Genomic DNA, 26,825 nt, shown 5'->3' with positions numbered 1-26,825 from the left:
GTTGTGGATATTAAAAGGGAATGGGAGAATTGACATGAGGATGAGATGGGCCAAAAAGAAAAGCCTGATGAGTGCAAAGGTAAGAAGAGGAGGTGGGACGAGGAAAGGGAGGATGAGTTGAGCGATTAGAGAACTCCGACTCTCATATTGAGGTTAGGTGGTGGACGTTACCCTAATATGCAAGTCTTGAAAGAAGTACAGGAGCATCTGTCGAATGACCTGAAATTCGCCGGAGGTCATGCAGCTGTAAGTCTGCACGCAATGAGGAAACCATTTTGGGTGTGGATAAAGGTAAAACGGTCTTTAGGAAATAGACAATTTGTCAAAACGGTTACGTTTTACTGAACATTCGGATCCAACAATTAAAAATAAAAATCATATTTGTAACAATTTGCAAATTTGATTAATTTAAACCACAACGGCTGTTACTCTGCTCAAGACATTTGGCACACGTTATAAATAATAATGGATTAGGTTGCAATCATATCCACACAAAAAAGTAAGCCCGGTGATTTTGAGGTCGTCCACAAAGGGCCAAAAGTCATATTGGCACATGTGTGATCATTTTGTTCGTGACATATATGGTCTTATTAAACACTGACATCGATGAGGACATGGTGGGTGTTGCTGATGAGGGCGAGACCATGTGGAGATTCTCGGACCATTTCCCGAGCGGCATCCAGATGGTTTAACGTCACAAATAGTAGATCACGAGGTCGTAGGCAAAGCAGAACCTGCTGCTTTACGGCCATGGTCATCAAGTCGTAAAGCTGCAAGTGAGACAGAGACTTGTTTATCCATATTCTCATCGTTATTTAAATCTGCCTTTTTCACGTACCCCCATTATAATCCAGTACCTCCTCCACATGCATCCTCCCACTACTCCCATCCTCCCGCCCTGTTTCCCTGCCTTATCCATGCTGGTTGGGTTGAGGCGCATTATGGATGTATGTGCCAACCGTTGGTATAGAGAACGCAATGCTGGGCGAGAGAACACCTCCTGGGGTTTGAACAGCTCCAGCAGGAATGGTCGTGAAAACATTGCCCCTATGATGTCATGAAGTACTGGAAATGTAGAAACCAACGTTAGTACTGTATATAGCAAAAAGTTGCGACAGGGGACAATGGCAACCATAATCACACAATGTTTGACAATTATTTATTACCGGGCATTTTTAAACAAGGATGATTCTCCACAATCATTGCATCATCTAATTTAACCTAATAATTGCTCTAGAGTTTACACTATTGGTTCACGAGTTATCAAGTGACCACTATTAGCGGGGTGGCTTGGGGTCAATTTTCAAGATTACCGTTACCGGGCGGACAAAAGCGCCATTTTTGGTGTGAGGCTTCCTTAGGGTATATCAGTTGATTTTAGCCGAGGAGCCCTCTCGAAGTATGTACGTAACCATGGTAACACAAACAAATCCAAGATGGCTGCCGTTCATGATAAAATACCAATTTTCTTGGGTTGTAGTTGTTAGAGGAAAGCCAAATTGTATCAAAATATTACTTAAATATCAGAACCATGTCCTCAACATGTTCGGTCACCCTCCTGAAATATTAAAGTAAAACATAAAAATCCAAAATGGCCGCCATTTATGCTGAAATAGCAATTTCCTTGGTTTTTAGCGGTCATACGATGGCTAAATTGTACCAAAGTATGATTATATTATACCAGAATATTTTTATTGAAGCCCTATTTTTAAAAAAGATACACAAATAACCTACCACATATGGACAACATGGTTGTTTATTTCCCGTAGGTCTAAAGATCAAAGAAATCAAACTACATAATATTGACTGCAACATCCAAACTAATTGAATTTAAAAGTGATCTAAACTATTTTTTCTCAAGATAGTGCGTTCTTGAGACAAGGGTTTGAACATGGAAATAATGTGAATGTTTTAATTATGCTTTTATCCTAACCTTAATGTGACCCTTGTGGGTATCCGTAGTTATATACCTAATTTAGAGGGCGACATTGTGACTACAGGCTGTCTTTACTATACTGCTAGGCACATGTATTGGTGGAAAGTTTTCTGGCCTCCTTTGTTAACAATCTACATATTTTATGGTAAGTAAGCAACTTTTCAAGTTATTATCTTTAATTACAGAACTTCAGTGGTCCGGCCAAACCAAGCTTCCAGGCAATTGGATGGACTTCCTCCGTGATCCAAAAAACAAACAGGAGCTATTTGCCTTTCTGACGTCCAAGGTTGCCGAGTTTACCTTTCCATCAGGCAAATCCGTGTACATCACATCAGGTGAATCTGTAGTATCCACAGGCACCATCAACGCCATGCTGAACTGCAACCATGAGGAAGCAGATACGAGGGTCATAGTGCACATCGTGCATGCACTAGAGCAAGATATGAAGACTATTAAAGTGCGCACTGTTGACACAGACGTTGTAGTCATACTTATTGGTACATTTTATGATCTCATGGTCACTCAGCCATTGGTAGACATCTGGGTTGCCTTTGGAATGGGTAAGAATTACAGATTTTACAGTATCAATGCCATATGTGACAGACTTGGGGAAACAAGATCACAAGCTCTACCAGTATTTCATGCCCTTTCTGGATGTGATACCACATCAGCCTTCCAAGGTAAGGGCAAGAAGTCAGCCTGGCAGGCTTGGCAAGCCCATGAAGACATCACAGAAACATTTGTGTATCTGGCTCGTCACCCCTTTGAGCTTCTTTATACAGACGCTGATCACTTCCAGAAGATCGAGAGACTAATCATCATCTTGTATGATAGAACAAGTCCCTTGAGCTCCGTCAATGAAGCAAGACAGGAACTCTTCTGCCAGAAGAATCGATCAATGGACAGAATACCACCCACACAGGATGCTCTTCTTCAACATGCCCGGCGGGCATTGTACCAAGCCGGAATCTGGACAACCAGCACACAGACACAGCAAGTGGTTCCTTCTCCACAGACATTTGCATGGACCAAGGTGTCAGATGTATGGGTACCAGTTTGGATATCAATGCCAGAGGTTTCCAGAGCATGCAGAGAACTAATCAAATGTGGTTGCAAAGGAGACTACCACATGCAAATGTGGCAATGCCAATCTTGTCTGCTCAAAACGTTGTGTTTGCCCATGTATTAAATAGACAAGTAAATAAGAACATTGCAGATGTCTAGATTACTGAGAAAGTAAGGATTTGCACATTGCACACTGAACATTATAATATACTTTTGTTCAACAGAAATCCCCCATGCTCACTACTGAATGACCAAAGTACTTGTACACTCAATTTTTTAAAATTATTTTCTTTAAAAGTTGATGACTGAGGTCAATTATATCATGTAGTGGTTATAAGTTTCATGATTGTGTGGCTACAAATTCCCCTCATCCCAAGTGGGACTGGGAGGTTTTTTTTAGACCAGGAGTATTGTAATATATAAAGCTATATCAATATGCAGTACCAGAGACTTTTGGGGGCATCCTCATTTTTTCAAAAACAAATGACATACTTTGCTTACATGTACCTCCAAGTCGGCTTTTTTTTGTTTCAGTGTTTTGTTTTGATTAATGTGCAGCCTATATCAGGTGTACATATGTACTTAATAGTCTAGTCCAAGCTGGATCCGACCAGAAAGGATAACCATTAGGAGTGCAAAATATCGAGCCCAAGAATTGGGCGTGTCGCTTATTGGATGTCACGCCTACCATTACAATCAGTATCCACTATAAACCAATGAGAGGTTTAGATTGTCTTAATCTAAACCTCTCATTGGTTTATAGTGGATACTGATTGTAATGGTAGGCGTGACATCCAATAAGCGACACGCCCAATTCTTGGGCTCGATATTTTGCATTCCTAATGATAATGTTGTATTTCCAGGGTACAATGTTTACAGCTTATCATTCGCAATAATTGATGACCTGGAGTTATAAGCAATGTATTCAAGCCAAAAGCTTCCCCCCCCCCTAACATTGAGGGCGCCCTTCACATGAAATCACTGAATGTCCCTTTAAATTTACTGGTGATATTGTAATATCAAAATACACATTCAGTGTCCTAAAAATTTATATTTTGATACCAATTTTTGCTATCCATGACTTATATAACCCGGGAAATGTGTTTTTAATTACTGGATGGCGGCCATTTTGGATTTTTTGGTTTTACACGAATACGCGTAAAAATTCGTGAGGGCTCCTCGGCTAATATTGATTAATAGGTCATTAGGAGTGTTCATGCCAAATTTGGTGATTTTGTCCACCGTGTAACGGTAATTTTGCTAAGCCACCCTACTATATATTCGTCATGTGTGTGCATCTGTCTGTGTGTGTGTGTCTGTCTGTCCGCAGCATAACTACCCGATGATATCATCCGATCTTGATGAAACTTGGGTGGGAGGTTGATATCATGATCTAGTTGTGTCCTGCCTAAGGTGGGCGTATTGCGCCCATTGTGGGCGGAGCCATGCCCGAAAAAGATGTCTTTTTAGGGGGTAATCGAGTTCAAGCTACATCTTCTCCGAGGGAGTTGGTGGAATCTGACAGGGGTTTCGGTATTTGGTTAGGCCAATGTCATGTGTCTAGCCCCACAGAGCTCGATTTTTCATTTTCGCCCCAAGGTCAAGGTCACAAGGTCATGAAATTTAGAAAAGTCAATTTTTGATGGTTTTATTACATTGTTCGCTTCCTGATAGAGTGAAATGTCGTACATGATCTTATATTATCACATACATCATGATATACAAGTTTTCCAACAAATTTCAGAATCCTCGACCTTTGACCTTTGAAGGTCACAAAGGTCAAAGTTTCAAAGTTGTCAGAATCGAACTGAATTTTCGGTATTGTGTAGCTAACTAACCTCATAACTGATTATACATTATTTTCTATCTCATTGCAAGGTCAGTAACCTTCGTTTTGACATTTCAAGGTCACAAAGGTCAAATTTTCAAAGTTGTCAGAATCGAACCGAATTTTCGGTATTGTGTAGCTAACTAGTCTCATAACAGATAATAGATTCCTATTTATATATTTTCAATGCCGGTTTTGACCTTTGTCATTGAATACCGCTCGCTCGTGAACCATCATCGTCTCCTGACTTGTTTGGTTTAAATTTTGTTTTCTCATTATCAACATAAATCATCATTCAAGTGTGTGTCATCAGATTTTGAATACGAGTAAATAACCATGTAACAAGTGATATACAGTACCAGTTTTGAATATGGTATATACCTTTAGCCTTACCTGTTCATAGTGGTTGACAAGGCTGGTAGGATAGACCAGAGGTACGCACACCCACCTTTCAGTTGAAAAGCCCGGGTTTGAATCCCGACCCAGCTATATAAACGGCCATCCCGGTGTTTCATAAGCAGGATGATTCATCAATGTGTGTGCCATCCCTCGGATGGACGTTAAACATGGCGTCCCGTCTGCCAGCATTAGTTGGTGGACATTAAAGATCCCACGGTGTCCTTCGTGAAGTGTAAGTGAGCTATCGCCGGCACCCTGAACAATTTACAAATTTCGTACCCTAACCTGAGTCTTAGTCGAACGTCAGGCCTGGCCAGCCGGTTCGTGAAAAATTTGGGCCAAGCTTCCCCGGCCAACCCTACAAGATCGTGGGAATAATTGTGCCCGTCAAAAAAGAACATTATACTGGACAACAAAGATTTTGCTACTGGGGTAGAAACATGTTTTAGACTAAATCGAGTATGCCGATTCTGAAGTCAGGATTTTGAGTTATACATAAGGTCCAATTACAGTAGCTTGCCCTGGTGGGTGATCTTGAGTGATCATAAATTATTATTTTTTGTATTTTTAGTTTCAATTATAGCAATACATCTGTTGTAGAATATTATTTCTCATAAAAAGAGATTTAGAATGCACTTTAAATTATTAAAAATGGATGAAAACTGACCAAGCTATGAATTTTTAAGCAACATTTTCCACTCGGCATTACAATTTTGTGTGCCACTTCCATGGTGAGAGGAGGTAATAACTTGATACTAAAATGTTTAAATGAAATGTATATATTTTAATAATGTATCAAGTTTGGAATTCATATCATGCAAATAGTATCTATATATTTTCAGGTTTTAACCTAATCGTCAGTCCGTCCGTCCGTCCATGATAGGTTTTATTTACCACAAGAACTTGAGAACAGCTAAAGGGATCTTAATCAAACTTGGCACAAGTATGCATAATGATGTAAAGATGAACTGATTAGATTTTGGGGTCAAAGGGCAAACGTTATGTTGGGTAAAAATACTGTTACCGCGATAACTTGTGAACCAGTGATGGGATTCTGACCAAATTTGGTACACTTATGTAGAATGATGTAAAGATGAACTGATTAGATTTTGGGGTCAAGAGGTCAAAGTCTGTGATATGTCTATAACTTGAGAACGGCTGAAGTGATCCAAGTCAAACTTAGTACAGGTATGTATAATGATGTAAAGATTAACTTATTAGATTTTGGGGTCAAAGGTCAAATCTGTAATAGGTCTAAAACTTGAGAACGGCTGAAGTGATCCAATTCAAACTTGGTACAGGTATGTATAATATTGTACAGATTAAGTGATTATATTTTGGGGTCAAAGGTCAAATCTGCAATATGTCTATAGCTTGAGAACAGCTGAAGTGATCTAATTCAAATTTGGTATGGGTATGTACAATGATGTGGCGATCTGCAATAATAAATAAAGTACCGTATCTAATCTAGCATGCCAGGTATAGAATGATCGTTTTAAGGCCATTTTTCCCTGCTAGAACAGGGGTTAGCCTTGCGGGCCCCATGATAATCATGGTTCCCTATTTGAGGCAATGTTTTTATGTCCGGATGTCCTTCCTGACGCCAACCCTTAGTCGTCTCTTATGATGCGCAGGGATACGGTGTACCTGTTCTAAATCGGGGTACACACCGGGATCATTCATCCCAGCAAGCTGGTACTCAATTTGCCGACCTCGGAAGGGTGACAGGCTGGGTCAACCAGCATGCCGGGTATCATTAATACATATACATATTTTGAAAACCTGACGTGCTGGCTAAATTCTGACTACAGATTTGAAATCAGCGGCCCAGATTTAGCCAAGAACACCTGCATTTCCCTTGGTAGCCGACGAATTTTTTTTTGTTGTTGCCCAGTGAATTATTAACACACATTCGTGGTCAAATTCTCTGATTTGAAAATGGAGGGAACAAGATACACTACATGACCAAAAGTATGTGGACTCCCCTTCTAATTAGTGGATTCGGCTATTTCAGCCACACCTATTGCTGACAGGTTTATATAATCACACAGCCATGCAATCTCCATAGGCAGCATTGGCAGTAGAATGGGCCGTACTGAAGAGCTCAGTGACTTTCAATGTGGCACCGTCATAGGATGCCACCTTTCCAACAAGTCAGTTCATTACATTTCTGCCCTGCTAGAGCTGCCCAGGTCAACTGTAAGAGCTGTTATTGTGAAGTGGAAACGTCTCGGAGCAACAACAGCTCAGCTGCGAAGTGGTAGGCCAAACAAGCTCACAGAACGGGCCCGCCGAGTGCTGAAGTGCATAAAAATCATCTGTCCATGGTTGCAACACTCACTACCGAGTTCCAAACTGCCTCTGGAAGCAACATCAGCACAGCAACTGTTCGTCGGGAGCTTCATGAAATGGGTTTCCATGGCCGAGCAGCCGCACACAAGCTGAAGATCACCATGCGCAATGCCAAGTGTCGGCTGGAGTGGTGTAAAGCTCGCCACCATTTTACTCTGGAGCAGTGGAAACGCGTTCTCTGGAGTGATGAATCACACTTCACCATCTGGCAGTTTGACGGACGAATCTGGGTTTGGTGGATGCCAGGAGAACGCTACCTGCCCAAATGCATAGTGCCAACTAAAGTTTGGTGGAGGAGGAATAATGGTCTGGGGCTGTTTTTTTATGGTTCGGGCTTGGCCCTTTCGTTCCAGTGAAGGGGAATCTTAACGCTACAGCACACAATGACATTCTAGATGATTGTGTGCTTCCACCTTTGTGGCAACAGTTTGGGGAAGGCCCTTTCCTGTTTCAGCATGACAATGCCCCCCGTGCACAAAGCGAGGTCCATACAAAAATGGTTTGTCAACATCGATGGATAAGAACTTTCCTGACCTGCACAGCGCCCTGACCTGAACCCCATCAAACGCCTTTGGGATGAATTGGAATGCTGACTGGGAGCCAGGCCTAATCGCCCAACATCAGTGCCCGACCTCATTAATGCTCTTGTGGCTGAATGGAAGCAAATCCCCGCAGCAATGTTTCAACATCTAGTGGAAAGCCTTCCCAGAAGAGTGGAGGCTGTTTTAGCAGCAAATGGGGGACCAACTCCATATTAATTCCCATGATTTTGGAATAGGATGTTCGATGTTCAGGTGTCCACATACTTTTGGTCATACAGCGTCTAATCAAGCGCTTTGCAGAGTACGTAATAAATAAAAGCTATTTCAATCAAAACAAACCCCTGTTACTTAATTCATCCACTCGAAAAAAACCACCACATTACATCAGCAGGAAAGGGGAAAAAAAACCCGGTTGAGAAGACAGCAGGATATGCCGCAAAAGTTGATGGAAGCCATGAGAGATGAATTAAGAAAAGCAAGACGGTGATCAATGTGCCTGAGGTCCAGGAAGAGAGGAATCGAAGCGTGCAGGAACGCGGCCGCACACCTTTGGTCGCCTTGTCGTCCGGGATACCCTGAGCACGCAGCCGCTGCTCGAGGATGTACAACATCTCCCCACCAAGGTTGATGAAGAGTAAGGGGACGGCGCGGGAAGCCATCGAGCCTGCTTCGCTGCTGCAAATACACCGCCAGGAAGATTCTAATTAAACTCCTTCGGACTTCGTGTTTGAATATTAACTACACTGAATATAATCGTTTGTTATGAAGGAATAATACATATACCACACGCTTGTGTAATTTCAAACTTATTTTATTGCAAATAATGGTAAATATATTGAAGAATAACTCTGAACAGCGCCGCTCACTCGCGTTCAGCTAGGCCGCCGTTTCCATGGAAACCAACATCCTGTCGTTGCCGTGACGTCACTGCGAAGCCGACTGTCCAAACAACATCTTCAAGGATCTTCCTACCAAATAGCTTGAGCACGGGAGATTATTACCATGCATGGAATGGAATTTATTTCAGGCTGTGGTAACTTCGACCTGAGGTTTAAAAATAATTCACAGCCAAATTTTTGTAATACTTCCAGTAAGTCTTTCTGGTAATTTATGTAGTATAAAGACCCAGGTAAAGCGCGGCGTTACGCGCGCTGCTTGTGAGCAAGGAGGAAGCGGACAAGCGGTAACATATAAACGTCTTTATTGTAAGACTACACTGTAACACTGAACTCCTCCGGGCTGGTCGCCCGGTGTATATCATGAGGCCACGCCTACCCCTCGGGCGTGGCCACCGCCCACTTGGTGCGTGGAATGATGTCACCACGCCAGTGGGCTTTTGTGTCCGCCACACGCGCCCCCCCAGAATTCCCGCGCACCTGGAGGGCCAGTTTGCGGGGCAGACGAATGACCCGGCCGAAGCGCCCCCTGGCGATCGGCGGCGTCCGGGGTGCAGGGATGCCAGGTGGGATGCCCCTGGCTGCCCCTGGGATGGGTGCAGGACCGGGGGGCAGCGTGGCGGCGGGGCTGGGCGGTGCCGGGGGTCCGCCCGCAGGAGGGCGGCCCCGACGTGGGGGTCGGGCCACTGGCGGTGGATGGTCCACCTCGAGGTGGGCCGGCTTGAGGCGGTCTACCGAAACGCGGTCAGGAGTACCGCCGATGTCCAGGGTGAAGTGCTTCGCCCCGGTCTCCAGCACGCGGAAAGGCCCGTCGTACGGGGGCCGCAGTGGTGTCCGATGGGCATCGTGGCGGACGAAGACGTACTCCGCCGTGCGAAGCTCCGGGGCGACGTGCGTCGGTGGGTGCCCGTGGCATGCCGTTGGCACCGGGGCGAACCTCTGGGCGGTCTCTTGCAGAGCGGAGCGCTGCTGTGCCGCGGACCATGGTGCCATGGAGTCGGGGAGGAACTCGCCCAGCACCCGCAGCGGTTGCCCGAAGACCAACTCCGCCGCGGATGCGCGCAGGTCCTCCTTGGGCGCCGTCCGGAGGCCCAGCAGGACCCAGGGGAGCCTGTCGACCCAGCCGCCGTCGCGGAGGGTGGCCCGGAGCGCGGCCTTCAATGAGCGGTGAAATCGCTCACACAGGCCGTTAGCCTGGGGGTGGTAGGCCGTGGTTCGGTGCAGCCGGACCCCGAGCCCCTGCGCAACCGCCCCCCAGAGCTCCGAGGTGAACTGGGGGCCACGGTCGGATGAGATGTCTGAGGGGGCACCGAACCGGGCGACCCAGGTGGCGATGAAAGCCTGCGCGACATCGGCCGCCGTTGTCGACGCCAAGGGCACGGCCTCCGGCCACCGGGTGGTGCGGTCCACCATGGTGAAGACGTAGGTGAAACCCCGCGAGGGGGGCAGAGGTCCCACCAGGTCCACGTGGACATGGTCAAACCGGCGTTCCGGCACCGTGAACGGGGCCAACGGGGCCTGGGTGTGCCGGTGCACCTTGGCGCGCTGGCACGCGAGGCACGTCCTGGCCCAGCCGCGGACGGCCTTCCGGAGGCCATGCCAGATGAACTTGTCGGCGATCAGCCTTTGGGAGGCCCTCGCGCCCGGGTGGGACAGGCCGTGGATGGCGTCAAACACCTGGCGCTGCCAGCCCGCGGGCACAATGGGGCGAGGACGCCCGAGGGAGACGTCGCACAAGAGGGCCGCGCCCGCGCCGTCGAACGGCACCTCGGTGACGCGGAGGCCCGTGACGGCGGTCCGCAAGGCCTGGACGTTGGGGTCAGCGGCCTGGTCCGCTGCCATCCGGGCATAGTCGATGCCGAGGTGGACTGCGTGGGCGACGGCCCGGGAAAGGCAATCCGCCACCGGGTTGTCCTTCCCCGCGACGTGCTGGATGTCCGTCGTGTACTCGGACACGGCCGAGAGGTGACGCTGCTGCCGGGCCGACCACGGCTCGGTGACCTTGCCCATCGCGAAGATCAGCGGCTTGTGGTCGACGAAGGCAGTGAACGCCCGGCCCTCGAGCAGATGGCAGAAGTGCCTGACCGCCAAGTGAAGTCCGAGCAACTCGTGGTCGAAGGTACTGTAACGGCGTTCGGGCGGGCGAAGCTGCCGGCTAAAGAACGCCAGCGGTTGCCAAGCTCCACGCACCCATTGCTCGTGCACCGCGCCCACCGCGTAGTCCGAGGCATCGGTGGTGAGGGCGATCGGTGCATCGGGCGCCGGGTGCGCGAGCATGGTGGCGTTAGCCAAGGCGAGCTTCGCGCCCGTGAACGCCGTGTCCATCTGCTCGGTCCAGGTAACGTCGCCTTTGCCCGGCTTACCTCGGAGAGCTTCGTGCAGGGGGCGCAGGAGCTGGGTGATACGGGGCAGGAACCGATGGTAAAAGTTCACCATGCCCAGGAACTCCTGCAGCCCTCTGATCGTGCGGGGGCGCGGAAACCCCTTCACCGCCTCCACCTTTGCCGGCAGGGGGACGGCTCCGTGCCTGGTGACACGGTGCCCCAGAAAATCGATTGTGGCGGCGCCGAACCGGCACTTTGCGGGGTTCACAATCAGGCCATGCTGGCCCAGGCGTTCGAAGAGCGTGCGGAGGTGGCGTAGGTGCTCTTCGCGGGACGCGCTGGCGACGAGGATATCGTCCAGGTAGACGTAGACAAAATCCAAGTCGCGCAGGACGCTGTCCATCAGTCGCTGGAACGCCTGAGCCGCATTCTTCAGACCGAAGGGCATGCGCAGGAACTCGAAGAGTCCGAATGGCGTGATGACCGCCGTCTTCGGGACGTCCTCCGGCCTGACGGGGACCTGATGGTAGCCGCGTATGAGGTCCACCTTCGAGAAGAAGGACCTGCCCGCCAAACGGGTGGAAAAGTCCTGAATGTGGGGGACGGGGTAGCGGTCGGGAGTCGTGGCGTCATTGAGACGGCGATAGTCCCCGCACGGTCGCCATCCCCCGCCGGGCTTCGGCACGATGTGCAGCGGCGACGCCCAAGCGCTCTCTGAGCGCCGAACGATGCCGAGTCGCTCCAGGGTAGCGAACGCCGCTTTTGCCACCGCCAGCTTCGTCGGCTCGAGGCGGCGTGCCCGGGCGTAGACCGGTGGCCCGACGGTGGGGATGTGATGGGCCACCCCGTGCTTGACGGCCCCCGCCGAGAAGGTGGGCCGCATGAGGGCCGGGAAGCCGGCGAGGAGGCGGGTGAATGCGTCCGCTGCCGGAAGCGTACAGACCAACGTGGCCGGAACCGAATCGTTCGGCAAGCCGCTTGGCAAGCCGCTCGTTGAGCTGGGCAACGCACAAGCGCGCGAGCTGAACGTCTCGGCCTGGACAAGCCGTCTGCGCTTGACGTCGACCAGGAGCCCATTAGCGCACAGGAAGTCCGCGCCAAGCAGTGCCATGGGCACGTCGGCGGTGACGAACGTCCATCGGAAAACCTGCCCTCCAAACCGCAGAGAGAGGCAGCGTTTTCCGTACGTACGGATGGGCGTCCCGTTCGCGGCAAGCAGCGCGGGGCCCCCACCCGCGGCGTGCTTGTCTGACGTGCCGGCGGGAATGACACTCACCTGCGCTCCCGTGTCGCACAGGTAACGGCGCCCGGAGAAGGTGTCCGTTATGAACAGCAGGCTGCTCGAACGGCCGGCGCTCATCGCCACTATTGAGCGCCGGCCCGGGCGTTTCTCGACCCGTTGAAGGAGCACGGCGGATGACACCGCCGAGCTTCGTGTCCGAACTTGGCGTGGAACCAGCACCAGGTGGTGGAGCTGGAGGAGCGCGGCTGGCTCCGCCAGGCCGGTGGAGTCGACGGGTTTCCCCGCGGTGGCGGTTTTCGCCGCGGCGGTGGGCGGAGCGTGGCGGCGTTCACGAGGTGCGTATCAGCATGCTGCTGAACATCAGCGTGCTGCTGAACATCAGTGTGCTGTAGAAGATGATGCTGTGGAACATGCTGCTGAACATCAGCGTCGAAGGCCGTGACGGCCACGCCGACGCTCGCCCGCGTGTCCGAAGCGGCGAAGTACTTGTCCGCCTCGGCCGCCAATGCTCGGGGTTCCGTTAGCCCGGTCCCGGCCAACGCGAGGCGAACCTGCGCTGGAAGTTGGCGATGGAAAAGCGCCCGGAATAGCGAACCGGGGGCTTCGTCGCCCAACAGTGACAGCATATGGTCCATTCGGACCGACGGGCGCGTCTCACCGAGCTCGGGGAGATCCAGGAGGCGGTCGGCCCGTGCATCGTCCGTGAGGCTGAACGTGGCTAGGAGTAGCCGCTTGAGTGCCTCGTACTTGTGGCCTTTCGGTGGGTGGCGAAGGACGGACACAACTCGAGCGGCCGTGCCGGGCCCGAGGGAGGCGACGACGTGGCAATAGCGCGTGTCATCGCCGGTGAGGTGCCGAAGCTGAAATTGGGCTTCGGCCTGGACGAACCAGACTTCGGCCTGAGCCTCCCAAAATTCCGGAAGTTTGACGAAGTCGGCCATGGCGATGGCGTCGCGTGTGGAAGGATCGCTCCGGCAGATCCAACGTCGAGGGTCACCAGTAAAGCGCGGCGTTACGCGCGCTGCTTGTGAGCAAGGAGGAAGCGGACAAGCGGTAACATATAAACGTCTTTATTGTAAGACTACACTGTAACACTGAACTCCTCCGGGCTGGTCGCCCGGTGTATATCATGAGGCCACGCCTACCCCTCGGGCGTGGCCACCGCCCACTTGGTGCGTGGAATGATGTCACCACGCCAGTGGGCTTTTGTGTCCGCCACACGCGCCCCCCCAGAATTCCCGCGCACCTGGAGGGCCAGTTTGCGGGGCAGACGAATGACCCGGCCGAAGCGCCCCCTGGCGATCGGCGGCGTCCGGGGTGCAGGGATGCCAGGTGGGATGCCCCTGGCTGCCCCTGGGATGGGTGCAGGACCGGGGGGCAGCGTGGCGGCGGGGCTGGGCGGTGCCGGGGGTCCGCCCGCAGGAGGGCGGCCCCGACGTGGGGGTCGGGCCACTGGCGGTGGATGGTCCACATCGAGGTGGGCCGGCTTGAGGCGGTCTACCGAAACGCGGTCAGGAGTACCGCCGATGTCCAGGGTGAAGTGCTTCGCCCCGGTCTCCAGCACGCGGAAAGGCCCGTCGTACGGGGGCCGCAGTGGTGTCCGATGGGCATCGTGGCGGACGAAGACGTACTCCGCCGTGCGAAGCTCCGGGGCGACGTGCGTCGGTGGGTGCCCGTGGCATGCCGTTGGCACCGGGGCGAACCTCTGGGCGGTCTCTTGCAGAGCGGAGCGCTGCTGTGCCGCGGACCATGGTGCCATGGAGTCGGGGAGGAACTCGCCCAGCACCCGCAGCGGTTGCCCGAAGACCAACTCCGCCGCGGATGCGCGCAGGTCCTCCTTGGGCGCCGTCCGGAGGCCCAGCAGGACCCAGGGGAGCCTGTCGACCCAGCCGCCGTCGCGGAGGGTGGCCCGGAGCGCGGCCTTCAATGAGCGGTGAAATCGCTCACACAGGCCGTTAGCCTGGGGGTGGTAGGCCGTGGTTCGGTGCAGCCGGACCCCGAGCCCCTGCGCAACCGCCCCCCAGAGCTCCGAGGTGAACTGGGGGCCACGGTCGGATGAGATGTCTGAGGGGGCACCGAACCGGGCGACCCAGGTGGCGATGAAAGCCTGCGCGACATCGGCCGCCGTTGTCGACGCCAAGGGCACGGCCTCCGGCCACCGGGTGGTGCGGTCCACCATGGTGAAGACGTAGGTGAAACCCCGCGAGGGGGGCAGAGGTCCCACCAGGTCCACGTGGACGTGGTCAAACCGGCGTTCCGGCACCGTGAACGGGGCCAACGGGGCCTGGGTGTGCCGGTGCACCTTGGCGCGCTGGCACGCGAGGCACGTCCTGGCCCAGCCGCGGACGGCCTTCCGGAGGCCATGCCAGACGAACTTGTCGGCGATCAGCCTTTGGGAGGCCCTCGCGCCCGGGTGGGACAGGCCGTGGATGGCGTCAAACACCTGGCGCTGCCAGCCCGCGGGCACAATGGGGCGAGGACGCCCGAGGGAGACGTCGCACAAGAGGGCCGCGCCCGCGCCGTCGAACGGCACCTCGGTGACGCGGAGGCCCGTGACGGCGGTCCGCAAGGCCTGGACGTTGGGGTCAGCGGCCTGGTCCGCTGCCATCCGGGCATAGTCGATGCCGAGGTGGACTGCGTGGGCGACGGCCCGGGAAAGGCAATCCGCCACCGGGTTGTCCTTCCCCGCGACGTGCTGGATGTCCGTCGTGTACTCGGACACGGCCGAGAGGTGACGCTGCTGCCGGGCCGACCACGGCTCGGTGACCTTGCCCATCGCGAAGATCAGCGGCTTGTGGTCGACGAAGGCAGTGAACGCCCGGCCCTCGAGCAGATGGCGGAAGTGCCTGACCGCCAAGTGAAGTCCGAGCAACTCGTGGTCGAAGGTACTGTAACGGCGTTCGGGCGGGCGAAGCTGCCGGCTAAAGAACGCCAGCGGTTGCCAAGCTCCACGCACCCATTGCTCGTGCACCGCGCCCACCGCGTAGTCCGAGGCATCGGTGGTGAGGGCGATCGGTGCATCGGGCGCCGGGTGCGCGAGCATGGTGGCGTTAGCCAAGGCGAGCTTCGCGCCCGTGAACGCCGTGTCCATCTGCTCGGTCCAGGTAACGTCGCCTTTGCCCGGCTTACCTCGGAGAGCTTCGTGCAGGGGGCGCAGGAGCTGGGTGATACGGGGCAGGAACCGATGGTAAAAGTTCACCATGCCCAGGAACTCCTGCAGCCCTCTGATCGTGCGGGGGCGCGGAAACCCCTTCACCGCCTCCACCTTTGCCGGCAGGGGGACGGCTCCGTGCCTGGTGACACGGTGCCCCAGAAAATCGATTGTGGCGGCGCCGAACCGGCACTTTGCGGGGTTCACAATCAGGCCATGCTGGCCCAGGCGTTCGAAGAGTGTGCGGAGGTGGCGTAGGTGCTCTTCGCGGGACGCGCTGGCGACGAGGATATCGTCCAGGTAGACGTAGACAAAATCCAAGTCGCGCAGGACGCTGTCCATCAGTCGCTGGAACGCCTGAGCCGCATTCTTCAGACCGAAGGGCATGCGCAGGAACTCGAAGAGTCCGAATGGCGTGATGACCGCCGTCTTCGGGACGTCCTCCGGCCTGACGGGGACCTGATGGTAGCCGCGTATGAGGTCCACCTTCGAGAAGAAGGACCTGCCCGCCAAACGGGTGGAAAAGTCCTGAATGTGGGGGACGGGGTAGCGGTCGGGAGTCGTGGCGTCATTGAGACGGCGATAGTCCCCGCACGGTCGCCATCCCCCGCCGGGCTTCGGCACGATGTGCAGCGGCGACGCCCAAGCGCTCTCTGAGCGCCGAACGATGCCGAGTCGCTCCAGGGTAGCGAACGCCGCTTTTGCCACCGCCAGCTTCGTCGGCTCGAGGCGGCGTGCCCGGGCGTAGACCGGTGGCCCGACGGTGGGGATGTGATGGGCCACCCCGTGCTTGACGGCCCCCGCCGAGAAGGTGGGCCGCATGAGGGCCGGGAAGCCGGCGAGGAGGCGGGTGAATGCGTCCGCTGCCGGAAGCGTACAGACCAACGTGGCCGGAACCGAATCGTTCGGCAAGCCGCTTGGCAAGCCGCTCGTTGAGCTGGGCAACGCACAAGCGCGCGAGCTGAACGTCTCGGCCTGGACAAGCCGTCTGCGCTTGACGTCGACCAGGAGCCCATTAGCGCACAGGAAGTCCGCGCCAAGCAGTGCCATGGGCACGTCGGCGGTGACGAACGTCCATCGGAAAACCTGCCCTCCAAACCGCAGAGAGAGGCAGCGTTTTCCGTACGTACGGATGGGCGTCCCGTTCGCGGCAAGCAGCGCGGGGCCCCCACCCGCGGCGTGCTTGTCTGACGTGCCGGCGGGAATGACACTCACCTGCGCTCCCGTGTCGCACAGGTAACGGCGCCCGGAGAAGGTGTCCGTTATGAACAGCAGGCTGCTCGAACGGCCGGCGCTCATCGCCACTATTGAGCGCCGGCCCGGGCGTTTCTCGACCCGTTGAAGGAGCACGGCGGATGACACCGCCGAGCTTCGTGTCCGAACTTGGCGTGGAACCAGCACCAGGTGGTGGAGCTGGAGGAGCGCGGCTGGCTCCGCCAGGCCAGTGGAGTCGACGGGTTTCCCCGCGGTGGCGGTTTTCGCCGCGGCGGTGGGCGGAGCGTGGCGGCGTTCACGAGGTGCGTATCAGCATGCTGCTGAACATCAGCGTGCTGCTGAACATCAGTGTGCTGTAGAAGATGATGCTGTGGAACATGCTGCTGAACATCAGCGTCGAAGGCCGTGACGGCCACGCCGACGCTCGCCCGCGTGTCCGAAGCGGCGAAGTACTTGTCCGCCTCGGCCGCCAATGCTCGGGGTTCCGTTAGCCCGGTCCCGGCCAACGCGAGGCGAACCTGCGCTGGAAGTTGGCGATGGAAAAGCGCCCGGAATAGCGAACCGGGGGCTTCGTCGCCCAACAGTGACAGCATATGGTCCATTCGGACCGACGGGCGCGTCTCACCGAGCTCGGGGAGATCCAGGAGGCGGTCGGCCCGTGCATCGTCCGTGAGGCTGAACGTGGCTAGGAGTAGCCGCTTGAGTGCCTCGTACTTGTGGCCTTTCGGTGGGTGGCGAAGGACGGACACAACTCGAGCGGCCGTGCCGGGCCCGAGGGAGGCGACGACGTGGCAATAGCGCGTGTCATCGCCGGTGAGGTGCCGAAGCTGAAATTGGGCTTCGGCCTGGACGAACCAGACTTCGGCCTGAGCCTCCCAAAATTCCGGAAGTTTGACGAAGTCGGCCATGGCGATGGCGTCGCGTGTGGAAGGATCGCTCCGGCAGATCCAACGTCGAGGGTCACCAGTAAAGCGCGGCGTTACGCGCGCTGCTTGTGAGCAAGGAGGAAGCGGACAAGCGGTAACATATAAACGTCTTTATTGTAAGACTACACTGTAACACTGAACTCCTCCGGGCTGGTCGCCCGGTGTATATCATGAGGCCACGCCTACCCCTCGGGCGTGGCCACCGCCCACTTGGTGCGTGGAATGATGTCACCACGCCAGTGGGCTTTTGTGTCCGCCACACGCGCCCCCCCAGAATTCCCGCGCACCTGGAGGGCCAGTTTGCGGGGCAGACGAATGACCCGGCCGAAGCGCCCCCTGGCGATCGGCGGCGTCCGGGGTGCAGGGATGCCAGGTGGGATGCCCCTGGCTGCCCCTGGGATGGGTGCAGGACCGGGGGGCAGCGTGGCGGCGGGGCTGGGCGGTGCCGGGGGTCCGCCCGCAGGAGGGCGGCCCCGACGTGGGGGTCGGGCCACTGGCGGTGGATGGTCCACATCGAGGTGGGCCGGCTTGAGGCGGTCTACCGAAACGCGGTCAGGAGTACCGCCGATGTCCAGGGTGAAGTGCTTCGCCCCGGTCTCCAGCACGCGGAAAGGCCCGTCGTACGGGGGCCGCAGTGGTGTCCGATGGGCATCGTGGCGGACGAAGACGTACTCTGCCGTGCGAAGCTCCGGGGCGACGTGCGTCGGTGGGTGCCCGTGGCATGCCGTTGGCACCGGGGCGAACCTCTGGGCGGTCTCTTGCAGAGCGGAGCGCTGCTGTGCCGCGGACCATGGTGCCATGGAGTCGGGGAGGAACTCGCCCGGCACCCGCAGCGGTTGCCCGAAGACCAACTCCGCCGCGGATGCGCGCAGGTCCTCCTTGGGCGCCGTCCGGAGGCCCAGCAGGACCCAGGGGAGCCTGTCGACCCAGCCGCCGTCGCGGAGGGTGGCCCGGAGCGCGGCCTTCAATGAGCGGTGAAATCGCTCACACAGGCCGTTAGCCTGGGGGTGGTAGGCCGTGGTTCGGTGCAGCCGGACCCCGAGCCCCTGCGCAACCGCCCCCCAGAGCTCCGAGGTGAACTGGGGGCCACGGTCGGATGAGATGTCTGAGGGGGCACCGAACCGGGCGACCCAGGTGGCGATGAAAGCCTGCGCGACATCGGCCGCCGTTGTCGACGCCAAGGGCACGGCCTCCGGCCACCGGGTGGTGCGGTCCACCATGGTGAGGACGTAGGTGAAACCCCGCGAGGGGGGCAGAGGTCCCACCAGGTCCACGTGGACGTGGTCAAACCGGCGTTCCGGCACCGTGAACGGGGCCAACGGGGCCTGGGTGTGCCGGTGCACCTTGGCGCGCTGGCACGCGAGGCACGTCCTGGCCCAGCCGCGGACGGCCTTCCGGAGGCCATGCCAGACGAACTTGTCGGCGATCAGCCTTTGGGAGGCCCTCGCGCCCGGGTGGGACAGGCCGTGGATGGCGTCAAACACCTGGCGCTGCCAGCCCACGGGCACAATGGGGCGAGGACGCCCGAGGGAGACGTCGCACAAGAGGGCCGCGCCCGCGCCATCGAACGGCACCTCGGTGACGCGGAGGCCCGTGACGGCGGTCCGCAAGGCCTGGATGTTGGGGTCAGCGGCCTGGTCCGCTGCCATCCGGGCATAGTCGATGCCGAGGTGGACTGCGTGGGCGACGGCCCGGGAAAGGCAATCCGCCACCGGGTTGTCCTTCCCCGCGACGTGCTGGATGTCCGTCGTGTACTCGGACACGGCCGAGAGGTGACGCTGCTGCCGGGCCGACCACGGCTCGGTGACCTTGCCCATCGCGAAGATCAGCGGCTTGTGGTCGACGAAGGCAGTGAACGCCCGGCCCTCGAGCAGATGGCGGAAGTGCCTGACCGCCAAGTGAAGTCCGAGCAACTCGTGGTCGAAGGTACTGTAACGGCGTTCGGGCGGGCGAAGCTGCCGGCTAAAGAATGCCAGCGGTTGCCAAGCTCCACGCACCCATTGCTCGTGCACCGCGCCCACCGCGTAGTCCAAGGCATCGGTGGTGAGGGCGATCGGTGCATCGGGCGCCGGGTGCGCGAGCATGGTGGCGTTAGCCAAGGCGAGCTTCGCGCCCGTGAACGCCGTGTCCATCTGCTCGGTCCAGGTAACGTCGCCTTTGCCCGGCTTACCTCGGAGAGCTTCGTGCAGGGGGCGCAGGAGCTGGGCGATACGGGGCAGGAACCGATGGTAAAAGTTCACCATGCCCAGGAACTCCTGCAGCCCTCTGATCGTGCGGGGGCGCGGAAACCCCTTCACCGCCTCCACCTTGGCCGGCAGGGGGACGGCTCCGTGCCTGGTGACACGGTGCCCCAGAAAATCGATTGTGGCGGCGCCGAACCGGCACTTTGCGGGGTTCACAATCAGGCCATGCTGGCCCAGGCGTTCGAAGAGCGTGCGGAGGTGGCGTAGGTGCTCTTCGCGGGACGCGCTGGCGACGAGGATATCGTCCAGGTAGACGTAGACAAAATCCAAGTCGCGCAGGACGCTGTCCATCAGTCGCTGGAACGCCTGAGCCGCATTCTTCAGACCGAAGGGCATGCGCAGGAACTCGAAGAGTCCGAATGGCGTGATGACCGCCGTCTTCGGGACGTCCTCCGGCCTGACGGGGACCTGATGGTAGCCGCGTATGAGGTCCACCTTCGAGAAGACGGACCTGCCCGCCAAACGGGTGGAAAAGTCCTGAATGTGGGGGACGGGGTAGCGGTCGGGAGTCGTGGCGTCATTGAGACGGCGATAGTCCCCGCACGGTCGCCATCCCCCGCCGGGCTTCGGCACGATGTGCAGCGGCGACGCCCAAGCGCTCTCTGAGCGCCGAACGATGCCGAGTCGCTCCAGGGTAGCGAACGCCGCTTTTGCCACCGCCAGCTTCGTCGGCTCGAGGCGGCGTGCCCGGGCGTAGACCGGTGGCCCGACGGTGGGGATGTGATGGGCCACCCCGTGCTTGACGGCCCCCGCCGAGAAGGTGGGCCGCATGAGGGCCGGGAAGCCGGCGAGGAGGCGGGTGAATGCGTCCGCTGCCGGAAGCGTACAGACCAACGTGGCCGGAACCGAATCGTTCGGCAAGCCGCTTGGGAAGCCGCTCGTTGAGCTGGGCAACGCACAAGCGCGCGAGCTGAACGTCTCGGCCTGGACAAGCCGTCTGCGCTTGACGTCGACCAGGAGCCCATTAGCGCACAGGAAGTCCGCGCCAAGCAGTGCCATGGGCACGTCGGCGGTGACGAACGTCCATCGGAAAACCTGCCCTCCAAACCGCAGAGAGAGGCAGCGTTTTCCGTACGTACGGATGGGCGTCCCGTTCGCGGCAAGCAGCGCGGGGCCCCCACCCGCGGCGTGCTTGTCTGACGTGCCGGCGGGAATGACACTCACCTGCGCTCCCGTGTCGCACAGGTAACGGCGCCCGGAGAAGGTGTCCGTTATGAACAGCAGGCTGCTCGAACGGCCGGCGCTCATCGCCACTATTGAGTGCCGGCCCGGGCGTTTCTCGACCCGTTGAAGGAGCACGGCGGATGACACCGCCGAGCTTCGTGTCCGAACTTGGCGTGGAACCAGCACCAGGTGGTGGAGCTGGAGGAGCGCGGCTGGCTCCGCCAGGCCGGTGGAGTCGACGGGTTTCCCCGCGGTGGCGGTTTTCGCCGCGGCGGTGGGCGGAGCGTGGCGGCGTTCACGAGGTGCGTATCAGCATGCTGCTGAACATCAGCGTGCTGCTGAACATCAGTGTGCTGTAGAAGATGATGCTGTGGAACATGCTGCTGAACATCAGCGTCGAAGGCCGTGACGGCCACGCCGACGCTCGCCCGCGTGTCCGAAGCGGCGAAGTACTTGTCCGCCTCGGCCGCCAATGCTCGGGGTTCCGTTAGCCCGGTCCCGGCCAACGCGAGGCGAACCTGCGCTGGAAGTTGGCGACGGAAAAGCGCCCGGAATAGCGAACCGGGGGCTTCGTCGCCCAACAGTGACAGCATATGGTCCATTCGGACCGACGGGCGCGTCTCACCGAGCTCGGGGAGATCCAGGAGGCGGTCGGCCCGTGCATCGTCCGTGAGGCTGAACGTGGCTAGGAGTAGCCGCTTGAGTGCCTCGTACTTGTGGCCTTTCGGTGGGTGGCGAAGGACGGACACAACTCGAGCGGCCGTGCCGGGCCCGAGGGAGGCGACGACGTGGCAATAGCGCGTGTCATCGCCGGTGAGGTGCCGAAGCTGAAATTGGGCTTCGGCCTGGACGAACCAGACTTCGGCCTGAGCCTCCCAAAATTCCGGAAGTTTGACGAAGTCGGCCATGGCGATGGCGTCGCGTGTGGAAGGATCGCTCCGGCAGATCCAACGTCGAGGGTCACCAGTAAAGCGCGGCGTTACGCGCGCTGCTTGTGAGCAAGGAGGAAGCGGACAAGCGGTAACATATAAACGTCTTTATTGTAAGACTACACTGTAACACTGAACTCCTCCGGGCTGGTCGCCCGGTGTATATCATGAGGCCACGCCTACCCCTCGGGCGTGGCCACCGCCCACTTGGTGCGTGGAATGATGTCACCACGCCAGTGGGCTTTTGTGTCCGCCACACAGGGATGTTTTGGGAATATTTAAATCGGTTGAGAAGAAAGTAGGCATTCATCCTGTGACATTTGACAAATATTACATTGTCAAAAGTGTCCGATCGATCGATTATGTCTGACCGAGATCGACCCGATGATGATGACTGTCAAATGTCAGAGGTTGAACCACCCAAAGGTAACATCAAAGTCTTTGGTTGGGGCGCATTGCATAGGCAAACAACCAACAAAACAAACTACAATTTTATTGCACCATGCAGCGGTGTAAAGGGCAAATATATTTATTACGTACTCACCGAGGGGTTAAATTAAGGAAACCACATAATGATGGATGGTCGAAGAGAGAAAGGAGGGTAGGACCACCCACGACTAGAGGGGACAAACTTGCCTACAAGCGCCAGACCAAGGAGGGCGGCGTCGGAAGCTTTTCTCTTTTAGTTTTAGGCTGAAATTATGAAAATACCAGGAAGAGTATACCCATCCCAAGTGACGGGGAAAGCCAGCAGTTGTATCCTCTCGCTCCCCTCTCTCTCTATCGCTCCCCTCTCTCCATCACTCCCCACTCTCCATCGCTCCCCTCTCTCTCTATCGCTCCCCTCTCTCCATCACTCCCCTCTCCCCATCGCTCCCCTCTCCCCATCGCTTCCCTCTCTCTCCATCGCTCCCCTCTCTCCATTGCTCCCCTCTCTCTCCATCGCTCCCCTCTCTCCATCGCTCCCCTCTCTCCATCGCTCCCCTCTCTCCGTCGCTCCCCTCTCTCTCTATCGCTGCCCTCTCTCTCCATCGCTCCCCTCTCTCCATCGCTTCCCTCTCTCCATCGCTCCCCTCTCTCCATTGCTCCCCTCTCTCTCCATCGCTCCACTCTCTCCATCGCTTCCCTCTCTCCATCGCTCCCCTCTCTCCATTGCTCCCCTCTCTCTCCATTGCTCCCCTCTCTCCATCGCTTCCCTCTCTCCATCGCTCCCCTCTCTCCATTGCTCCCCTCTCTCTCCATCGCTCCCCTCTCTCCATTGCTCCCCTCTCTCTCCATCGCTCCCCTCTCTCCATCGCTCCCCTCTCTCCATCGCTCCCCTCTCTCTGTCGCTCCCCTCTCTCCATCGCTCCCCTCTCTCCATTGCTCCCCTCTCTCTCTATTGCTCCCCTCTCTCCATCGCTCCCCTCTCTCCATCGCTCCCCTCTCTCCATCGCTTCCCTCTCTCCATCGCTCCCCTCTCTCTCTATCGCTCCCCTCTCTCCATCGCTCCCCTCTCTCCATCGCTTCCCTCTCTCCATCGCTCCCCTCTCTCCATTGCTCCCCTCTCTCTCCATTACTCCCCTCTCTCCATCGCTTCCCTCTCTCCATCGCTCCCCTCTCTCCATTGCTCCCCTCTCTCTCCATCGCTCCCCTCTCTCCATCGCTCCCCTCTCTCCATCGCTCCCCTCTCTCCATCGCTCCCCTCTCTCCATCGCTCCCCTCTCTCTCTCTCTATATCGCTCCCCTCTCTCCGTCGCTCCCCTCTCTCCATCGCTCCCCTCTCTCTCAATCGCTCCCCTCTCTCTCAATCGCTCCCCTCTCTCCGTTGCTCCCTTCTCTCCGTCGCTCCCCTCTCTCCATCGCTCCCCACTCTCCATCGCTCCCCTCTCTCTCTCTCTATCGCTCCCCTCTCTCCATTGCTCCCTTCTCTCCATCACTCCCCTCTCTCTCTATCGCTCCCCTCTCTCTCTATCGCTCCCCTCTCTCCATCGCTCCTCTCTCTCAATCGCTCCCCTCTCTCCATCGCTCCCCTCTCTCTCTCTCTATCGCTCCCCCCTCTCCGTCGCTCCCCTCTCTCCATCGCCTCCCTCTCTCCATCGCTCCCCTTTCTCCATCACTCCCCTCTCTCCACCGCTCTCCTCTCTCCACCACTCCTCTCCCCCCACTCCCCTACTCCACTCTCTCCACCACTCCCTGTCTCTCCCCCACTCCCTGTCTCTCCCCCACTCCCTAACCTCACATCCCACCCCTTCCTCATTCCCCTCTCGCCATCCCTTCTCCCTCACTCCTATTTCCACCACCCCCTTTTCCCTCTCCCCTATTTCCACCACCCCCTTTTTCCTCTCCCCTATTTCCACCACCCCCTTTTCCCTCTCCCCTATTTCCACCACCCCCTTTTCCCTCTCCCCTATTTCCACCACCCCCTTTTCCCTCTCCCCTATTTCCACCACCCCCTTTTTCCTCTCCCCTATTTCCACCACCCCCTTTTCCCTCTCCCCTATTTCCACCACCCCCTTTTCCCTCTCCCCTATTTCCACCACCCCCTTTTCCCTCTCCCCTATTTCCACCACCCCCTTTTCCCTCTCCCCTATTTCCACCACCCCCTTTTCCCTCTCCCCTATTTCCACCACCCCCTTTTTCCTCTCCCCTATTTCCACCACCCCCTTTTCCCTCTCCCCTATTTCCACCACCCCCTTTTCCCTCTCCCCTATTTCCACCACCCCCTTTTCCCTCTCCCCTATTTCCACCACCCCATTTTCCATCTCCCCTATTTCCACCACCCCCTTTTCCCTCTCCCCTATTTCCACCACCCCCTTTTCCCTCTCCCCTATTTCCACCACCCCCTTTTCCCTCTCCCCTATTTCCACCACCCCCTTTTCCCTCTCCCCTATTTCCACCACCCCCTTTTCCCTCTCCCCTATTTCCACCACCCCCTTTTCCCTCTCCCCTATTTCCACCACCCCCTTTTCCCTCTCCCCTATTTCCACCACCCCCTTTTCCCTCTCCCCTATTTCCACCACCCCCTTTTCCCTCTCCCCTATTTCCACCACCCCCTTTTCCCTCTCCCCTGTCCTCGCTACATGTCTGTGCTCTATCCTTTTTAAACGGCTTAAATTTCCTTTTCATTTTTTTTTTTTTTTGCTTTCACGATTCAGTTGCAAGTTTTATTTGATATCTGATGTACCACATTAGTTACTGAGCGTCTTTGCTGCCAACGCAGCTTCCTGAGCAAGGGTTAGCTCGCCCAATCTTCACGAAGGACACCGCGGGGATCTTTAACGTCCACCAACGAATGTCTGAAGATGGGACGCCCACTTTAATTGATTCTTAATATGATTCTCCCAGTCTGTGAAACACCAGAATGATGGTTTGTAGCTGGCGTCAGGATTCAAACCCAGGCTAGACAGCTTGGAGGAGAGTATGGGTACCTCAAGGTCATCCTATCTGCCGAGGTCGTATCTTAACAAACTGTCAATAATCAAACTGCGATTCCATGTTGTACCGGTATGTATTACTTACTATTCGTTAAAAATGTAGAATAAAAGTGCAATCCGACTCCAAAAAGATTGTGACCGAGGTCCCTGAACGATGTAAAATAAAATCAGACGTACAATAATTACCTTTACAAGAGTGAAAAATGAATTTTGGAGCCATTTTACCTCACGACTCGCGGAGCCTATTGTTTAATTTATTTAAATCGTTTTTTCCTAATTTTGTTTCCGATTTCACTGTAGATTTCGACATAGAATCAGATTTTGAATATCAGCTTTTAATAAGCCTATACAATACATTATTCAATCTTGCCAGGAGCCAATCACATTGCACCTAGTCTCACAACAACCAATCAGCGTAACCGAGAACAGAAGAACGGACACCGACTGACGAGACAAACACTCAACACAGACACTGAGCTTGGGGGGAAGTGCCGTCACTAACGTCACTTCCCGGGATACTCTGTGTATCAGTGACGTCATAACAATGGCGCAGATTTTCTCACCGTACTCAGTGGGGCATTTCTTCAAGAGGAATTTCCTCCTTCCCATGAATGCCAACCCCAAGGAGATTGTCTGTGCTCTACCTTTTCAAGCAAGGAAGCAGCACGTACCATTTTAAAGTCTTTAGTATGACTTGAACTGGTCCAAACCGGATGGGTGTTTTTTTAGAAGACACCATCTCCTTACTGGATGGCCGTTGGCTACCTACGGAAGCTCATCCACCCTTTGCCAGGTGTTGTTTTTGGCCTTGGCAGGGTGTCAGAGTCTCCCTCCCCACTAGCAAACCAGTGAGGTGTGTCGGCTTAATCGCCGACAACTCGACCATGCGGCAGGTAGCACCACTAGGTTACATGTTACCAGCAGCAATCCCAAAAGACTGACCTGACCAGAACAATCTTCTGTTATAGGTTTGTAATTTGAGAACGGCTCAAGGGATGAAAGCCAAACTTGGTACAAGTATGTATAATTACGTAAAGATGAACTGATTAGATTTTTCGGTCAAGAGGTCAAAGGTCAAATATCAAACATCCCATTGGATAAAAATCCTTTTTCCAAGCTAACTTGTGAACCAGGCATGGGATTTTTACCAAACTTGGTAAAATTATATACGATGATGCAAAGAGGAACTGATTAGA

General features: G+C 55.9%; 1 protein-coding gene across 3 annotated transcripts in view; it reads right to left on the bottom strand.

Moving 5' to 3' along the window:
* The window catches only part of OSCP1 (organic solute carrier partner 1), a 65,472-nt gene that overhangs the window by 14,225 nt on the left and 24,422 nt on the right, over positions 1 to 26,825 (bottom strand). The window contains exons 1-5 of one of the 3 annotated variants that reach the window (XM_078782043.1): positions 8,989 to 9,045; positions 8,670 to 8,797; positions 911 to 1,065; positions 603 to 770; positions 172 to 252 (exon numbers count right to left, since the gene is read on the bottom strand). In XM_078782043.1, the coding sequence (XP_078638169.1) occupies positions 172 to 252; positions 603 to 770; positions 911 to 1,065; positions 8,670 to 8,781 (516 nt within the window). In that variant the 5' untranslated portion in view covers positions 8,782 to 8,797; positions 8,989 to 9,045. Of the gene's footprint in view, positions 1 to 171; positions 253 to 602; positions 771 to 910; positions 1,066 to 8,669; positions 8,798 to 8,969; positions 9,046 to 26,825 lie in introns of those variants that run through there. The other 2 variants (XM_068123167.2, XM_078782045.1) reach the window with 2 other exon arrangements.

Source organism: Myxine glutinosa, chromosome 7 (genome assembly GCF_964187855.1).
Source record: "Myxine glutinosa chromosome 7, kmMyxGlut1.1, whole genome shotgun sequence".
NCBI lineage: Eukaryota > Metazoa > Chordata > Myxini > Myxiniformes > Myxinidae > Myxine > Myxine glutinosa.
Note: the sequence above shows the minus strand (reverse complement) of the source record. Positions and strands in the feature narration are given on the sequence as shown.